This window comes from Rhinolophus ferrumequinum, chromosome 7 (genome assembly GCF_004115265.2).
Source record: "Rhinolophus ferrumequinum isolate MPI-CBG mRhiFer1 chromosome 7, mRhiFer1_v1.p, whole genome shotgun sequence".
NCBI lineage: Eukaryota > Metazoa > Chordata > Mammalia > Chiroptera > Rhinolophidae > Rhinolophus > Rhinolophus ferrumequinum.
The window spans coordinates 42,443-62,558 of record NC_046290.1 but is presented as its reverse complement, the minus strand read 5'-3'; the positions used below and the strand labels follow the sequence as shown (position 1 = coordinate 62,558).

The 20,116-nt window shown below is 46.2% G+C and overlaps 1 protein-coding gene across 1 annotated transcript in view; it reads right to left on the bottom strand.

Annotated features, from left to right (window-relative positions):
* Positions 1 to 15,249, bottom strand: part of PLEKHG4B (pleckstrin homology and RhoGEF domain containing G4B) — a 70,590-nt gene extending 55,341 nt beyond the window's left edge. Inside the window, 1 exon segment of the mRNA XM_033110841.1 lies at positions 14,958 to 15,249. Coding sequence (XP_032966732.1) covers positions 14,958 to 15,014 — 57 coding nt within the window. The 5' untranslated portion in view covers positions 15,015 to 15,249.
* Positions 15,250 to 20,116: the final 4,867 nt, after the last annotated feature.

The window sequence follows — 20,116 nt, the reverse complement described above, 5'->3', positions numbered from 1 at the left end:
CCTCAAATTCATATGGAATGTCAAGGGGCCCCGAACAGCCAAAGTGATCTTGATAAAGAACAAAGTTGGAGAACTCACACTTCCTGATTTCAAAACCCACTACAAAGCTACAGTCATCAAAACATACAGACCAATGGAAGAGAACTGTGGATGAAAAACGGGTTCTATGGACAGTAATCTCAGAGGTGATCTGATCATAAACCCCTCACTGGGCCAGTCACAGTCATGGTGGGTCTGGGCCATCACACCCAGGCCTGTAAATTCTTCAGTAAAAGGCTCATCTTGGCCGTAGGCAGCCCTGCCCATGTTTCTGTGCATCTAGGTGACCACACCTTTGAAATAAGCGTGTCCACCCTCAACAGAGCACAGAATCTCCGGAACTCCCCTATAATCCATCCCACCTTGCTTCCTCACCGCTGTGTCATCTTCCTCACGTCCCCGCCTCAAGCCCAGATGTACAGAAGAAACTGCAAACTGCTATTCTCTGGAGTATCTGAGATCTTGCTCCCAGCAATGTAAACAGTTTGGCTCAAATAAACGTTTATAAAAATTCTCTACAGGTTTGCATATTTCTTACGTCAACAAAATTGAGGGTCCAGAAATAAACCCATACAACTACAGCCCACTGACTTTCAGCTAGGGTTCCAAGACTATTCAATAAGCAAGAAATAATTTTGTGGACAAAAAAGGGGCCACATACTACACCTGACAAGCTGGGGTGCGGGGAGGGGGGGTGCGGATCCTACAAACTCAAAGACTGAAACTAACCCCACAAGATGACGTGAACATACAAATTCCTAACTAAAAGTGGGTCGTGGCAGGTAGTCACGTCCTAGGCCTGTAGCTTTGTTGACAAAGGTCAACCTGTACTGAAGTGAGCCTGTCTGTTGTCTTTTTGCATCTAAGTCTTTTTGCATCTAAGATAACAAACATACAGTTGAAATGTCAGATAAATCTCCTTTTCCAGACCCCTCAGGGTACAACCTCCAGTGAGAGCACAAGACCACAGAACCCCTCACTGTCATCTTGTTCCCCGAGTACTATATGCACTGTAAATGTTAATTATTAACTATCCTGTACCCGCCAATGGAAAAGTATGTGTTTCTCCATTTTCCTTTCTACCCAAATCCCAGAGATTTCCCCGTTTTGCTTTCTCCCACCCACCTTCGTCTACCACCAATGGGTTCCACGTAACCCCCCTTAGTCTCCTCCTTTGACTCTAATGTATAAAGTTAGCTGCAAAACTGCTGTTCTCTGGAGCATTTTCTAAATCTGTTCAGATTTTGCTTCCTGACGACTGTTGTCTGTTTGCCTCGAATAAACCCATTAATATTCTCTACAGGTTTGGACGTTTCTTACATTAACAATTTCAACAAATGGTGCTGGGAAAAGTGAGTATCCACACACCAAAGACTGAAGTTGGACCAGTATCTCACACCATACCAAAAAATTAAGTAAAAAATGGATCATGGACCTAGATGTAAGAGCTAAAATCATAAAACTCTTAGAAGACAATAGAGGTAAATCTTCATGACCTTCTATGTGGCAGTAATTTCTTAGATATGACACCAAAAGCATGAGCAAGAAAAGAAAAAATATCTAAATTGGACTTCATCAAAATTAAAAACTTTTGTGCATCAAAGGACCCTATCAAGAAAGTAACAGGACAGTCAACAGATGGGAGAGAATATTTGCAAATCATGTATCTGATAAAAGTTCAGGTTCCAGAATATACAAAGAAGTATTAGAACTCAACAAAAAGACAAACAATTCAAATTAAAAATGGGCAAAGAAATTGAATAATCATTTCTCCAAAGAAGACATACCGATGACCAACAAGCACATGAAAAGTTGCTCAACATCACTAATCATCAGGGAAATGCAACCAAAACCACAGCAACATACTACTTCATACCCATCCTGATGACTATAATAATAATCCTTTTTGTCTTTCAAGAAATTTTTTTATAGAATGTTATTATTATTAGTTTCAGGTGTACAAAACAACATACTGATTAGACACACACCTCACAAAGTATTAACCCCAATAAGTCTATAACCCACCTGACACCATACATAATTATTACAATACCATTGACTGTATTTCTTATGCTGTACTTTACATCCTGTGACTATATATTTTTAAATTATAGTTGACATTCAATATTGTTTACGTTAGTTTCAGGTGTACATCGCAGTTGTCAGGCATTTTTATAATCTATGAAGTGACCCCCCTGGTAAGTCTGGTACCCATCTGATAGCACACATAGTTTCTACAGCTATTGATTATACCCCCATACTGTATTGCACATCCCCATGACTATTTTATGACTACCAACTTGCACTTTCTAATCCCTTCACCTGTCTCACCCATTCCCCCCAACCCCGCTCCCATCTAGAAACCATCAGTTTGTTCTCTGTATCTATGAATGTATTTCTATTTTGTTTGTTTGTTTCATCTGTTCTTTAGATCCACGTATAAATGATATCATATGGTATTTTATAATAATAATTTAAAAAAACAGAAAATGACAAGTGTTGCTGAGGCTGTGGAAAAACTGGAACCCTCATACATTGTAGGTGGAAATATAAAATGGTTAAGCTGCAGGAGAAAACAGTTTGCTGGTTCATCAAAAAGTTAAACATAGAGTTACCATATGACTCTGAAATTCTACTATTAGGTATCTACCCAAGGAAATGAAAACATCTCCACACAAAAACTTTTAAACACATGATCAGAGCATCACAAAAGTCTGAAGGTGGAAATAGTGCAAGTGTCCATGGATGGATGGTTGAATGGTCAGCAAAACGTGGTGTGTGTACACAATGGAATATTATTCAGCCATAAAAAGGAAGGACATTCTCCCATGCTGTTACGTGGATAGACCTGGAAGACACCATGCTGAGTGAAATGAGCCATCACAACAACACACATGCTATGGGCGTCCACAGCCGTGAAGATGGAAGGTAGAATGATGGTCTCCAGAGGCTGGGGGAGGGGGAAACGGGGAGTTAATATTTAACAGGTATCGCACCCCACATTCACAAGATGAAGGAGTTCTGGGGATGGGGGTGGTGACGGCCGCCCAACACGGGAATGTACTGAATACACTGAACCTTACACAGAATGGGTAAGATGGAAAGTTTCATGTTATATGTATGTTAACATATTTTTGAGAGCTACATATTATACGATTCCATTAATATGAAACATTCAGAGTAAATAAATCCATAGACAGAGAGCACATTAGTGGTTCAGGTGCTGGGAGAGGGTACTGCTCAATGGCTGCGGGCTTTAAATGTGGGGTGACAAACATGTCCTGGAACTTGACAGAGGCGGTGGCTGCACAACATTGTGAAAGTACTAAATTCCACTGAAGTGTTACCTTCTAAATGATTAATAAGTTTTTTTTAATTAGCTGCAATATCTTCCAGAAACTGAGCTAGTATCTTTTTTCCTCATTTGTTGCCGTTGCACTCTGCCCTCAATCCTTGTATATGCTTTTCCCACTTTGCGTTGTGCCTTAGGGACAGGCGACATTCATTTGAGGCCAGTCAGCACAGGTAACTGGTCGCTGTGAGTCTGTGCTGTGGTCATGGACGTGAGGGTCTTGGGACACACAAACGTCAGATCGAGAGCTAAATGCTCACTCCTGTCCCCAGTGTGGTACTCCAGGCTGACTAAATGCTCATTTCAATTAAGTTTTCTTTAGTCTTTCTGAATCCATAAGGAAAGCTCAGAGACCCTGAACTCAGGTGGAGTTCATGGCCTATTGATTTGGCCACTTCCACCAAATTTTTTTTTAAGTAGATTGTTAAAAATAGTACCTAACTCCAGTTATAATTCCTCTTCCCAGGTGACATCTTTGAGTACAAAATTGCCTTGAAGATAATTCACTGAATATTTCTCCTGAAGTGAGTGGACAAAAAATTAAAACTCAACCTTTCCTTCATTTGTAGGAGAATCTCTATCACAGAATCACAGCAACTAACACTTTTTGGGTCCCAACACCATCCAAGCATACTGTAAGGCTGTGATAAAAGTGAACTGGCACTTTAAGAAAACTGATCTGGGAGCTGGGAGGTCTATAGATGGAGCTGGGCTTCCTGTTACTCTCCAGTCCTGCTAAAACTTTACAGTTCTAACTTCCTGTGTGTTGGGAGTGGAGAGGAATATATATGGGATAGGGGTGGAACGTTGCACGTGGGCTGCCGGCTGGAGGTGCACGTTCTCACACTGCTGCTGTGGTTTGCTTTTGCTTTTTCCCTGAATAAATCCTCTTTTTGGAGTACTACGTAGAAAATTATTTTGTCCAGTTTACATTTTGGGAGCTCGTCTGGGATCCAGAGAAGAACGAACTCTGGCAGCTTCTGAATGGTGAGCAAACCAGCTTTGGCGCCTTACAGAACCGTTTGGGCTCAATGTTTCTTTGCTTCCCATCTTAAGAGGCCTCAGGTGAGTTCTCTCCTGGACCTGTGCCAATGCCTTTGCGTCTGATGCATTCCAGGTTTTATTCGGGAATTCTTTAAAAAAAATTTTCTGTGTGTGTGTGAATGCATTAAAGGCCAATTTGTTTATCTATGTTGTCTGAGTACTTGTGGCACATTGGCTTGAATTCTTGGGAAAGAAGCTGTCCTTTGAGATAAAAACTGGCCTTCCCCTGAAGTCCCTTTGGGAACAGAAGTTGTATCTACTGAAATTGGTCCATTTTGGTCGGTATTAGACTGTGCCATCTCACTGAGAAAGTGAGAAGAGTGCCACCCCGCTCAGCCTATAATTTAACTCCCCGAGAGTTGGTTATTTCCCTGGAACTGGCTTTTAGCCTTCGACTTGCTTCTTAGTCATCACACTGTTCCAGAGTGAAACAAGCTGAAGACCGGTCCGTTGCTTGAGTTGTGAACTGTTTTGGGCCCTATATTAAAAATGGGATCTCTGCTGTCTAAGCCTTCTAAAGCTGTCCCTCCAATGGGACATCAGCTGAGCATATGTTTAAAACCTGCGGGGAATTCTCGTGCACGTATTTAACTAAATGGACAGATCTCACTAAGAGTAATTTAGAAAATCAGTGGCCACTTCAGGGAACTTTTGAGATTCCCAAACTTGATTTTCTTAAAACTAAATTGGATAATAACAGCACTGTAAATAAGAAAAAGGAATAGAATGCCTTTTTTGCTGCCCAGCATATTGAGGCTTTGAGTAGTATGTTGAGGCTTCTACACAAGACTATGAATCTAAAGTTGCCCACTTACAAAATAGTCTCAAAATTAACAAGGGCTGCTAAAAATTCAAAAAGAGACAAAATGGCGCCTGCAACCTCGTGCCCTTCCTCTGCAGCACGGCCTTGCTTTTCCCTTACGGCTCCCTTGTCTCTCACTGCTGCCTCCTCCCTTTCAGCTCAACCCCCAGCGGTACCTTCTCTTGAATCTTCTCCTTTTTTCCCCTTCCTCAGAACTTACCAGTACTTTCCCATTTAAAATAAACCCTCTGGAAATCCTAGTAAACCCCACGTCTCCTATGTCCTCTGGACTAAAGCTGAGGTATGAGCCATTGTAAGTAAATTCCCTAAAGTAACTGAGGACTCTCAAAAGTTTGCTGAGGAATTTAATATTACTAGTCAGGCCCATCAGTCTGGGTTTTCTGATTTGTATCAGCTAATCAATATGTTAGTTGGTGAAGACCAAGCTAGACATTGGATGAGGATTGCTGGATGGGAGCATTCTGATAGAGACTTAGAAAAGCAAACCTTCAATTACTGGGAGGAAGCCAGAGAACTTTCTCAAAAACTACATAGAGCAATTACTAAGGACTTCCCAAGGTCCACTGATTGGAGCAAAATTCACATGTTCTCACAAAGGACTGACGCATCTGTTTATGACTATTATAATAGACGTCAGGTAGTTTTTAAGGAAAATTCTGGTATTCCATCAGATGTTGACACCACACGTGTGAATTTTAATTCTTTATTTGTCAATGGGCTAAATAAAAACCTTTCCCTTGTGGTTAAGAGATCCAGGATGGGATGGGGAACTATGCCTGCCCTAGACTTGGTGAATTTGGCCAATGAGCTTGCCAGTACCCTAAACGGGCCATTTAGAAGCAAGATTGCCAAGACTTCGGACTTTCAGCAGTGGCAAATGAGAGGCCCTATGCGAAACCAGAGAACTCTAACTTTTTGCCACTACTGCAAGGAGCAAGGACACAGGAAAAGGGATTGCCCTAAGTTTAAGCACACAAAACGCTCTCTGCCTTCTGACCAACCTCTTTCAGGACTCCCTAATTCCCAGTGACGGGGCGCTGAGAAACCACAGAGGCTTTCTCTACAGTCCTTCCCCTTAATCGTCTTGGAGAAACCTCTCTTTCACATTGGGGAGGAAACTATTTCTGTTCTTACCGACACTGGAGCTACACTCTCGGTGCTCACCCCCACTGTTACAAACAGACCTCTGCCTCGTAGTAACGAGACATTTCACATAGTGGGGATTTCAAATAAACCTCAACAGGTCCACGTATCTGAATCTATTCTCTTTTGTCTAGGTCCCTTAAGAGATGAACATTGTTTTCTCCTTAGTTCTTCTGCCCCTACCCATTTAATAGGCACAGACTTCTTAGAGAAATACCATGCTGGAATATCCTTTTCTCAAAACGGAGAAATAATGTTATAGTTGGATGGTAACCGTCAGAATCACCAATCAAGTGAATTACGTGACCTTTCAGCATCTTTTATTTGTGCTGTCTGATAGTACAATAACTGAATATGAAAACAATGATCAGTGGTCCCTGTTGGACCAATTACCATCTTCTTTAAGGGCAAAATCTTTAACTGATGTTGGCGGAATTCACAGTGCACCCCCTATCAAGGTTCAAGTTGATCCTTCAAAGCCTCTTTCCAGAATTAATCAATATTCTGTAAGTCAGGAGGCCTTCCAAGGTATAAAGCCTGTAATGGAAGATGACATAACTCAGGGTTTTATTATCCCTTGCACTAGTCCTTGTAACACTCCTATTCTACCTGTGAGAAAGCCAAAGGGACGAGGGTGAAGGTTTATCCAGGAGCAATAATCCATGAGCAATAAGCCATATTAGTATCCCTCAGCAACCTGTCATCCTGACCTTCATATGCTGCTGGCATCCATCCAAACTGAAAGTAAATTCTTTACAGTAATTGGTTTATGCAGTGCATTCTTTAGCATCCCAGCTGATGAAGCTAGACAATACCTTTTAGCTTTCACTTGGGAAGGAAATCAATTTACCTGGACAGTAATGCCTCAGGGATTTACTTCTTATTTCTCACAGATTTTGAAGACCAATTTGGATGATGAAGTTGTCCCTAAAGGTTCCACCTTGTTACAATGTGGATGACTTATTTCCTTGCTCTCCTTCTCAGGTTTCCTCACAGGATGATAGCTTCCATCTGTTGACAATTTTGGCCTTGATTGGACATAAGGTCTCTAAAGAGATATTACAATTTGCCCAAGCTCAGGTTCTTGGGACATCTGATATAGGAACAAGGTCTGCACCTGGATCCAGACACGCTCCTAAGGGTCCCAAGGCCCAAAACTAAGTGCTAACTGCGAGGTTTTCTTTGGCATGGCGGCTGTCGCCCTAATAGGATCCTAACTCTCTCTCTCATGGCAAAACCTCTGTATGTCCTATTAAGGAATGACAGTCCTGACCCAATTTCATGGGAAGAACAGGATGACATGGCCCTTGAAGGAGAGTTTAATGAACCCACCTTCTCTTGGGCATCCTAACTATCAGATTCCTTTCTTCCTTTTGAGCATGAAAAGGAAGGATATGCCCTTGAGGTGCTCATTCAGAAACACGGGGATCAATATAAACCCTAGGATACTAGAGCCAACAACCAGACCCTGTGGCTCAGGGAAACCTTCCTCGCCTCAGAGCCGTTGCTGCCGCTGCCCTCCTGGTTAAGGCTACAGAGAAGATTGTTGTGGGATCCCCTCTAGCCATCTTTGTGCCCCATGCAGTAAAAGCTCTCTGGAATTCTCATCATACCCAGCATCTTTCAGCCAGTCGTCTTCCTTCCTACGAAATCCTTTTGTTAACCACTTCCACATTGCAATTACCTTCATGTGGCTACTTTTCTCCCTTCTGAAACTGAGGAAGCACCTCATGACTGCCTGACATTGACAGATCACCTTCCGACTCCTCATGACGACTTACAGAAGATTCCTCTGGATAAAGCTGATTTCTCATGGTTTACCAATGGTTCATACTTAAAAAACGACAATGGTAAGAACTGTGCTGGCTATGTAACTCCTTCTGAAGTCATGAAAGCAGTACCGTTGCCCCTGGCCACTTCAGCACAGCAGGCTGAATTGTATGCCCTCACTCGAGTTTGCATTTTAGCAAAGGGCAAAACCGTCAAGATTTATACTGACAGTAGGTATGCTTTTGGAGTGGCTCACGACTTTGGAATGCTATGGAAACGACGTGGTTTCCTTACCTCCAATGGAGATCAAATTAAAAATGGTGCATATGTACAGGAATTATTGGACGCTATACTTCTACATGACGCCTTAGCTATTATTAAGATTCCAGGACATTCTAAACTTGATTCTCTGGAAGCTAAAGGAAATCACCTTGCTGACATTTCTGCTAAAAATGCTGCCTTTAAAGGTGTGGAGAGCAGGATGTAGGCTGACAAGGTCCTTGCAGCCTGCGAGGTCATTCCAAGGGACGCCTCGCCTCAACATCCTCCCCCAGAAAGAACAAGATAGCACAATCACAGCCGCAGACATACAAGCTTGCAAATACACATAACAGAAAGTTCTACTAATACTTGCTTAAATAGACAATTGTTCTAGACAGTATGTAAACCGTGTAAAAAATAAAAACTGGGCCACTGCTCTGCCACCCGTGGACAGTGAACCTGCTGAACCCATCTTTCTTGTCTCCATGTTTTTCTTAATCTCCCATCCTTCCCCTTCAGGCCTAGCCCTCCTGTCTGCACTGGACGTGGCATAAAGGTATCAGTAGCAGTCAAACCTTTGTTGTGGTCCAAAGAGAAGCTTTGCGAGTTGATAATTTAGAAAAACTGGTTAGAGAAGCCCAACAATCAGCTTCTGAAGAAGAAAAACATGACTGGAAACCCAACAATTGCTGGTTTGATGAGAAGAAACTCTGGTTCAGAACAAATAACAATCCAGTCCTACCAGAAACACTAAAATTCCCGCTCCTAACCACTGTACATGCATTGAACCATTGCTCTACTGACAAAGTGGTAGCATTCATGCACCAATATTGGTGGGGAGATTAGTAAGGCTGCAAAAAGTGCCTACCTCAGGTGTCCCACCTGCCCGGAGTATAACGCAGGGAAGTCGATTCGCACTGGCCCCTGGAGATTTTAAGTTGCCAAATGGCCATTTGAGGGTCTGGCACTAGATTTCATCTGGCAACTAGCTTCCCCCCATCTTAGGATACAAACAGTATTAGTCATTATAGTGCATGTTTTCTTACTACACTGAAGCTTCCCCTTGCAGAAAGCTAGATGCGTCTGCTGTGGCTAAAATACTGTTAGAAAAGATTTTTCCTACTTGGGGAACTCCTCTTGAACTCCACAGTGATCGAGGAACCCATTTCACTGGTCAGGTGCTGAAGCAAGTCTGTGCTGTTTGGCCAGTCCTACAACATTTTCACTGTGCTCACCATCCCTCAGTCTTCAGGATGGGTTGAACCCACTATTGCATTATTAAGACTCAATTGGCAAAATATACAGAAACACTCTGCAAATACCTTGGCCAAAGCATTGTTGTTAGACCTTTTAAATCTCAGATCTATTTGTTTTGGGGCTCATAAGCTCTCACCCTTTGAGATATTACAGGACACCCTATGCATTTGGCCCCTTTACAATTAATAATTTGTAAAGGCTTAATGCTTCTACTGACAATAATCATGCTCCTAAGTCGAACAATTGTTTAACCATGCACTCCAGGGAAAACGAAAAAACTCAAAATTCATACTCTACTACAGCCTGAGATTCATTTAGCTGGAAGAGACACTCAAAAAGGACTCCCTCATGCTGGAGGGAGTCCTTACCAGGGGTACAATTAACTAACCCCTGTGGTGCTAAATGCAGGGAGTAGAGTCCTGGATACACGTGTCACACCTGAAGAAGACACCAAACCCTGCTGGAGAAGCACACAGCTCTGATGACCTAAAGCTAAAGCTCTCAAAATTGTAAAGCAGGCGATGTAATGCAGGGTCTCTGGTCCCCACTCCCCGCACAAAAACGCAGGATACGGTGAGGCCAAAAAGCAACACCAGCGGAGCCATGGATAGGGGGTTAATTACCACTATATTCTCACTGTCGGCTGGTTTGGAGATACAGGAAGCCTGAGCCACAAGATTTGTAATCCGCTGTCTGCTTCTCTGCCAACCATCCCTCGTCCGACGTAGCCACGGCAGTTGTATTAGTGGCCAATGGCTAACTGGTAACAGCTGATGGCCATCTAATAACCGAGCCAGCACCTTCCACGTGAGCCCAGAGCCTGGAAACTGCTCTCTGGGACTCTATTCACACAGATGCTTCTAAGCATCTTGAGTTCCTGGTTTATAAGCTCAGTTGCTATGTTGTATTAGTTTCTATCTAACCCTACCTTAACTTTGATCTACTTAAGCTGCCTCTTATGTCCATCGACACTGGACACGAGCTCTTTCCAATCCATGCACTCTCCCATTGCTGTAAGAGATGAACACCACCAGAGGAGGTCCTTCTGACATCGAACAAAAGACTGAGGACTGGAAAAACCTGAGACCTGAAGACCTGACTGTTATCAATGATGATCTGCAGAAAAAGATCTTGACCAAAAGGGGAAATGATAAAAGCAAAACTGGCACTTTAAGAAAAACTGACCTGGGAGTTGGGAGGTTCTATGGATTGAGCGAAGCTTCCTGTTACTCTCTAGTCCTGACTTCTCACTAAAGACTTTATGGTTCTAAACTTCTTGTTGGGGGGAATACACACACCACACACACACACACACACACACACACACACACATACATACATTACGTATATTTATGCCACATGGGGAGAGGGGTGGGACCGCTCGCTGCACGTGGGTGTCGGCTGGATTGCATGTTCTCAAAGTGCTGCGGTGATTTCGCTTTTTCCCCAAATTTCCTGAGTAAGCCCTCTTTTGGTGGACTACCTGGAGAGTTATTTCGTCCAGTTGATAGCTGTTATCATCCCCATTCTGAGACGGTGTGGGGAGGGCTTGCTGGCCCACCCAGCAAGCTGGTTCACTGCGGAAACCAGAACTGAACCTAAGCCCCTCTGGTGGGCAGGTGGCACAGCCTGCATCCAAACCAGCTCACCCACTGCCTTCGACACACCTGCCCTGCGTCTCACTGGAGCAGGGGATAGAGTCCAGAGCTCTGAGAAACTCAATCCCAACCCCTTCAACACTGGAAGGGCAAGGTCACCTGTCGCACACAGCTAACCTCAAAGTGTTTCTGCCAAACCAGACCCCAACTCCTCCCCTTGACAATGAAGGGAGGGTCCCTGCCCGGCAGCCTGTCAGTGCAGGGTGTCATGGCGGGGGTCCTCTAGTCCTGCTCCCCACATAGAACACAGGATACGGTGATGCCAAGAAGAAACACCCACGGAGGCATAGATAGGGGAGTCATACCACTATAGCCTCGCTGGCGGCTGGGTTGGAGACACACAGCGATTCGCAATCCATAGTCTGCCGCCTGGCAGCTCAGCCCCATCTGTTGCTAGCCCTATTTCTGCTAGCGTAGCCACAGCAGTTATATTAGTGGCCAATGGCTCAGCTGACAGCCAACTATCCACAGCTGACGGCCATCCAATCACAGTTGATGGCCATTTACTACCCGAGTGAGCACCTTTCCACGTGAGGGTGAAATCCTGAAACTGCACTCCTGGCTCTGTCCCCACACAGCCCTGTCCATACGCTAAAATTAGTTTCAGGCGTTCCTCCCTTCTGCTCTGTTCCCCCATCATCCCTACCTCACAACACACACACACGAAGCACCTTCCTTACTTCATCCCTCATTCCCTTACGTCACCCTGGGTCTTGCTGAGCCTTTCTCTGTCTTGGGCTTGCTTTGAAGATATGGCCATTATACACAGTTCCCAGAACGAGCTGCTCCCTCAGGTCCCACAGGGCAGGCTCTGCAGCTGTGTGGCCTACAGAAAGCTGGCACTGGTCAGGGGAGTGAAAATGGGCTTGGTAGGCGGGGGGGGGGGCGTCACACCATGTGACCACCTACTGTGTGCCATACACTATTACACTATTCCAGACACCAGAAACAGGGCGTGACACAAAGCCGGTGCTGCCTGTGGAGACAGGCAATCAACGTGAAGCCAGACACAGGTGATGTCAACGCAGACCCTCGTTGGAGACCTTCCTGTGGAGAAACCAAAAGGGAAAAGGACTGGGGGGTGCTTGCTGTAAAAAGGGGCTGTAGGCCGAGTGACTGGGGACCTTTCTGAGGGTGTTGTCTATAAGGATTGAGGGTCCCCCAGTCAGGGGGATATCGGCAGCTGAGACTTCTCTAAGGAGAGGTACACATACTCACTACCTGGCTGACCTGATCATTCTAGTGTAGACTTCAAATTAATCCTTCCCCAAACTGCCACTTGCCATGGATTAAACCCATCCCGAGGTCTCAGAAACATTAGTAGTTTAAAGTCATGTAAAAGAAACTCACCACAAAGGAGTCTTTTGCACAACCTGGTTTTCCTCCGTGTTGGGGAAAATTCTGTAAGGCCAGACCACTTGTGCAAAAGTATCTAAAAGCTGTCTTTGAGAATTTGGGGCCAGATGTAAACAGAGACAACCTGGGAAGGTCACAGATATTAAGATGGAAGCAACCTTCAACTTAGGAACATTCAGCTAAATGATGAAGTGGGTTTCCTTCAGAGGAAACCACATACATTTTTAAATTAGACCCTTATGGTGCTCCATGAGGTAGGTGGGGGGGGTGGGGGCCCACAAAACGACAAACTGATTCAAGTTGCGGACGGACAGACTCCTAGGCCAAAGGGCCAACAGCTAAGGGTGCAGTGTGTGCACATCCAATGTGCAAGCCCCAAGCCTGTTCTCTGGCCTTCCCCCACTATACAGGGCACCTACCCCGGCCCATGGAAGGGTGCATAGCGACTGTGGGGTGCTTTCTCCTCACAGGACCCCAGGCTCCCTTGGGTCAAGAAATGCAGGATGGGACTTAGCACCTCTCAGGCCAGCCTCTGCCCCTCACCTCCCCCACCCCTCAGAAGTGTGCTGGACCAGTGAGCTCTACCACGGAGGGATGCAGGTGAGGGAGCTCCCACGGACTACAGGGTACAGAAGCCCTGCACTGACTGGGCAGGAGAAGAGACACTGAGCAGAAGGACCACTGCCTAGCGACACAACGTAAAGGAACCCCCCGCCCCGCCCCCGCCCCCCCCCCCCCCCCGCCCCGAACATGGAAGAGGCCTCCTACCATCTGCAGGATGGATAGCCTGCCTGGGAGGACTGCTGTCAGGGTCAGCAGGCTCTATGGGATTGGACTTTTGTTCAAACACAAAGAAAGGACAAGTTAGTTAGTTCCGTGGGGGAAGGAAGGCAGCGGTGGTGTGTGGGCTGGGCTCGAATGAGTCTCTGAAAACACCGCTGAGATCTGGGAACCCGGGGCTCCTGTGTTGGGCTGGGTGACTCAACCTGTGAACACCCATCTCAGGGCAAACACAGGGACAACTTTATTTCCTGAGCTTTACAAGTACTAAAGTATTCCTGTTAGACCATCGACATGCTCGTGCACTAACAATGCCAAAGACACAAAGGTCTGCATTTCACAAAGGCCATTTCTGACCAGACTTACACAGCGCACCTCTAATGGGGTAAAACGTGAGCCCTGTCCCGCTAACAAGGCTGCCTGGCACCCAGGCCCACCACCCCTGGAAAGGGCAGGGCTCTGCTATCTGCAGCCTTGGACAGTCCACTTTGCTCCCCACCCAGGCCACCGTGCACGGTTGCAGATTAAGTCGGCACAGTGAGATCAACACGCGGTGTCACCTCCGAAGCAGAAGTGGGTTTGTTATCTCGGTGGCAGCCGCCCAACACTGCAGATACAATCCCACCGTGAAGGAAACGTGTTGCTGTTACGCTCAGCATCTGGACGTGTTTCACTGACAGCAAACCTCTCCCACACAGTGAGCTGGAAAGTTCCTCCTGACCCGGAGACCCTGTGAACGCGAACCTCATTCCTCTCCACTGTGAAATGTCTTTACACGAAGCCGAGAAGCCCTCCCAGTGCTGCAGCCGGGTCCGCACAGCCTTTTCCTAAGCTATTCGTTATGCAGTTTCAATCACATTTAACTTAATTTTTGAATTACATGTTTCGTTCTTATTTAAACACCTGAAAGTACTAAGTAGACTTTTTAAGCAAAAATGCTATTGCATACGTAACAATAGGAGAGTTGTAATCACTACACCAAACACTCTTCAATCTAGTTTCTCAGAAAAATGGGAAAGACGAACCACTCTGCATTTCACAGGGAGAAATACAAACATCTTCCACCACACTTCTCCAAACCTGAAATGACCGTCTTTTTTGACAACGCAATGTTCATTATTTAAATCAACAGAAAAGTCAATCCTGGTATTTTTAAAGTAAAAATTCGGTTCCTTCGTGCACCATAGTTCACTGGTTTGTCCTACCATTTCTAAGCTAATGAAAAACTCAGGCACATTCCCAGCGTTGGCAACAATTTCACAAGTGTCTTTCCGTCTCACACCCCCTCCCCCTGCACTCCCTTCAGACCCCAGGAATGCAAATCTGTCTAGAAAGCATATTTTCCTCATAAATATTCATGAAGTTAGGGAAAAGTGTGCTAAACTGTGTTCCAGCAACGACAAAGTCAAAGCTTCCTCCCCCAGTAGCAGCAGCGGCGCTCAGGACCCCTCCCCCATGGCGGCCGGTCCCCTACCTGGACGCTCGAGCCCTGGTCGCGCAGGTCGCAGGGGCGGTCCGCGCTGAGAGCCATGGTGGCGCCGCCTCTGTCCCGCTTCAGGGAGAAACGTCTCCATAGAGGCCGCTGCCCGGAGCCGAGGCGTGAGAAGAGCCCACAGTCCGCTGGGTGGACCCTCCCCGGCCGCGCCCCCTCCTCGCGCCGCGGCGGAAGGGGAGGGTGGACCGCGGTGGCGGGGCTGGCGGGGCGGGGGTCTCACCTCGCGGGCCTCCGAGTGGGACGGGTTCTCACCCCGCGGGACTCCGACGGGGCGGGGTCTCCCCTCGCGGGACTCCGACGGGGGCGGGGGTCTCCCCTCGCGGGACTCCGACGGGGGGCGGGGGTCTCACCCCGCCGGACTCCGAGGGGGGCGGGGTCTCACCCCGCGGGACTCGAGGGGGCGGGGGTCTCCCCTCGCGGACTCCGACGGGGGGGGCTCACCCCGCGGGACTCCGAGTGGGCTGGGGTCTCACCTCGCCGGACTCCGGAGGGGGGCGGGGTCTCACCTCGCCGGACTCAGAGGAGGGGCTGGGTCTCACCTCGAGCCGGTGCCTTGACCCGGCAGGGTCTCGAACGCCTGGAGGCCGGGGCCCTGAGTCCGTTACCTCTGCTTGGCGCCCTCACCTGGGCCAGGGCTGCGGGCTGCGCTTTCCCCGAAGTGGCGGGCGGGGCGGCGGCGGTGGCGTTAGCTTTCACTTGGTTCTCAGCAAGCCTCGGGGTCCCTACCATTGTTTTCAGGTCACGGCTGTGGCTTTGCACCTGATTCCCACCTTCCGCCGGTGTAGACAGACTGGACCCTGATTTCCGCTGGTGAAGGCTACTGAACACTGATTTCCTCCAGTGTGTGCAGATGTAGACAGACAAGCGTGGACACTAGTATAGACAAATGGACCCTGATCTCCGCCGGTATAGATGAAGTGGACTTTGATTTCTAACGTTATAGAAGGACCGGCCTTCTCTTCTGGTTCGAATGAGCTGATGGGATGCTGTCTTGAGCCCTCTGGGCCTTGTCAGAATGAGGGGCTTGGGCAGGGGCCCACCTTACCCTCCTTGGGGAGCTGAACAGGCTCCCACCACGTTTGCAATTTTAACGTCTTGGTTTCTGGACAGTCTCCAGAAAATAAAGTGTCTCCCCGACCCTTGTGAAAAAACGACTTCCCTGTAGCCTGGGGACTTGGGGTTCCCATGGAGCACCTGGTGTGTGGTGGAAATGCAGCCAGGGTCCCAGGAGAGCCTGCCCCATCTAGGGTGTCTCCCAGCAGAGGCCCCTCCCCCCATCTCCAGGTCCCTCCCCTCGCTGTGTCTGGACTAGAAACGGGTACTGGCTCACCCACCCATTGTGGGACAAATGTGCTCATTGAGGGATAAATTTCAGCTGTTCTGAGAAAGAAGCAGGCCAAGCTGAACCCTCTTGGCCTCACGTTACAGAGCAAGTGACGGTAAGGGTGGCAAGGGTGAGCCCCGCTCCCTCCCCCAGCACAGGCCTTTTTTGAACCCCTCTAGTTGTTCTGGCCTTGCTTCCTGGAACCTCCAGCCAGCACACTTAGCCCAAGCAGAGTCCACCATTCTGAGTCCTGGGGGTCTGGGTGTTACTTGTGTTTCCCCTCCTTGAGGCCCCTAGGCTTCCCTGCCTCAACCTTCTCTCAGCTACTCTCCTCATGCAGCTTCAGGACCAGGAGCCATCTTTTATAAACCCATATGGTCCTAAAGCACCTGGAGCAGGCGACTTTGTCCCTTGTCACCACCTGCAAATCCAAGAGTTGACCTCAGGGGAAGTCAACAGTGACCAGGATGCTTGTTCAGGATACAGCCCTGGACTCTTTCTTACTGGAGATCTCGGGGCCCACAGGTGGAGCCTGTCCTCTCACACCTCTGTTGTGCAGGGGAAAGCTGAGCCTGCACAGGGCAAGCCCAGGCGTCCTCTTTGTGCTGTTTGCAGCCACATTTCTAGGCATCTGGTTCCTTCCTTGCTATATATCCATAAAGTCTGGGATGTTTTCTAACAAGTTTTCCCATAAACTGCGACGACTGAGATGGTTTCCTTTATTCAAAAGGTACTTACTGATCACCTGTCACCAGTCACTGCACAGCTCCAGTCAGGCCCCTAGAGGGTCTGACATTCCAATGGAGGGAGACAAACAATAAACCAATGAACAGAGAACATAAATATGAATAAACAAGCGGGTCAAGGCAGTGAAGACTGTGCAGGAACCAGGATAAAGTAGAGGCGGGAGCTGCTTTGGTTTTCCAGGCTGAAGGAGCAGTTGTGCAAAACCCTGGGCTGGGAACAGATCTAGTGTGCTTGAGGAAGGCTAGTGTACCTAGGAGCACAATGAGCGAGGGCTTCCTGAACTAGACCAGGTTGGAAAGGCTACAGGGATAAGTAGGTCATGGTGATGAGTTCTTTTTGATTCTGAGTGTCATGGGAAACCACTGTGGAGAGAGTTTGGAAAGGCAGTGGAATTATCTCACACTGGCTGCAGTGTGAAGACCTCAGATGGTCAAGGCAGAGAGACCAGTCAGGAAGCAACTGCCACAATCTTGATGAAAGTGACCTTTGAGGTGGGCTCAAGGTGCGAAAGAGAGGAATTGTGAGAAATGATCAAAGCAGGACCTACTTAGAGGCACCCAGGGCTGAGAGGGCTGGCTGACAGCTGGCTGTGGAGACGGAGGGAAAGAGAAGATAAGGAGGACACTGGGAGGCATTCTGAATTAGCTGGACATGGCCCAGACCAAACATCTCTAGCGTGCCCTCCTGCATGCGGAAACTGGAGCTGCAAAGCTACATGCCCCAGATCGCTTGCCTCTGAGATCACAGATGTGTCTGGTTTTCTGGTTTTGCTAGACAGGTACCACCTAAGATGCTGAAAGAGCCAAGGAAGTAGTAGCTGTCACAGCAGATCAGCTGTGGAGGTGTGTGGTTCGTCTGGGGTACTTCAGGTCTGGTTCCTGGCAACAGTGGTGCTGAGCAGAGGGAGCAGGGCAGTGGGAACTTTCCCAACGCAATCCTACAGCTTGGTCAGATTTCTCCAGGTTGTTGATGGTTTCTGACTGTTCCTGGTTACCTGACCCTCTCACAGATGCCATAATCTACCCAATATCTTCTACTCCATCCTTTACTACTTATATTAGCTACAGTGGAATCTGCTGTCTGCAGGTAAGAATTAGCACCAAGACCAAGTCAAGGACTGGGAGCCTGATCATCAGGTGGAAGTCGGTGCCAATTACTGACATGGGAGAGACGAGAGAAGCAGATTTGGGACAGAAGACATATTAACACTGAGATGCCTGTTAGACCTGCAGAGCAGACTGACTGCTGTATGAGCTTGGTGATAATAAGAGAGGTCAGATTGGATTGGAAATAAAGATCTGGAGGCATCTACACATGTGTGTTTAGAGATAAGGGACCTGCATGTGCAGACAGAGGGGAGAGGAGGGGAGAGGGACCTGATTTGGGGAATGTCCTCACACTTAGAGGTTGCAAAAGTAGCTGGGCTTCCATCTCAAACTCTTCCAAAAAAATTGAAGACAGAACACTTCTGAACTCATTCTGTCAGGCTGGCATTACCGTGATACCAAAGCGAGATAAAGACACTACAAGAAAAGAACTATAGGCCAATATCCCTGATGAATATAGATGTAAAAATATGCAAATTTTTACAAAAAGAATCCAACAGCATATTCAAAGGAGGATTCACCGAACACCGAAGTGAGATTTATCCCAGGAATGCAAAAGTGGTTCAACATAAAATCAATGTCATAAATCTCAGTAACAGAACAATGGGGGAAAATGATCATCTCAATTGATGAAGAAAAGGCATTTCAAAAATTCAATACCCTTTCTTGATAAAAGCTCTCAGAAAATGAGGATTAGAGAGTAAAATCCTCAACATGATAACCAGAAATTATGGAAAATGGACAGTTAACATCATAAACAATGATGAAAGACTGAAATCTTTCTTCTTAAGATCAGGAACAAGACAAGGGTGCCTGCTTTCACCACTGCTATTCAACATTGTACTGAAACTTCTAGCCAGAGCTATTAGAGACAACAAAAAGAAATACAAGGCATTCAAGTTGGAAAGAAAGAGGTAAAACTGTCTCTATTTACAGTGACATTATCCTATACTTAGAAAATGCCAAGAATCCACAAAAAATGTTACTAGAGCTAATACATGAATTTAGCAAAGTTGCAAGAGTACAAGATCAACACACACAAATCAGTTGTGTATCTATATATGAGCAATGAAAAATCCAAAAAATGAAATTAAGAAAATTCCACTTATAATAGCATCTAAAAGACAAATACTTAGGAGTAAATGTAATCAAGGAGGAGAAAAAACTTGTATGCTGAAAACCCCAAAGCACTGCTGAAAGAAATTAAAGATGACATAAATAAATGGAAAGACATCTGCTGTCCATGGACTGGAAGACTCAATATTGTCAAAACATCAATATTAACCAACGTTGTCTACAAATTCCACAAAATTCCTATCAAAATTCCAACATCCTTTTTCACAGAAATTCCTAAGCTAATTCTCAAATTCACATGGAATGGCAGGGTGCCCCTAATAGCAAGAACAATCTTGAAAAAAGAAGAAGCTTGGAGGACTCACACTACCTGGATTTAAAACTAATTGCAAAGCTATAGTAATTAAAACAGTGCGGTACTGTTTTTTTTAATACATAAGGACAGAGATATAGAACAAAGGATCAGAATAGAGATCCCAGAAATAAACCCTCACATATATGATCAAATGATTTTCAATAAGGTGCCAAGACTAATGGGGAAAGAACAGTCTTTTCAAGAAATGATTCTTGGAAAACTGGATATCCACATGCAAAAAATGAAGCTGGACCATTATCTCATACCATATACACAATTTAACTAAAAATGGTCAAAGATCTAAATGTGAACACTAAAGGTATAAAATACTTAGAAAAATTCATAGGGATAAATCTTCATAACCTTTGAGTTGATAGTGGTTCCACCAAAAGCAAGTGCTACTGGAGAAAAAAATATATATATGGGGCTTCATCAAAATTTAAAATTTTTATGCATTAAAGGATACTATGAAGAAAGTGAAAAGACAACCCAGAGAATGGGACAAAATACTTTTGAGTCATATATTCAACAA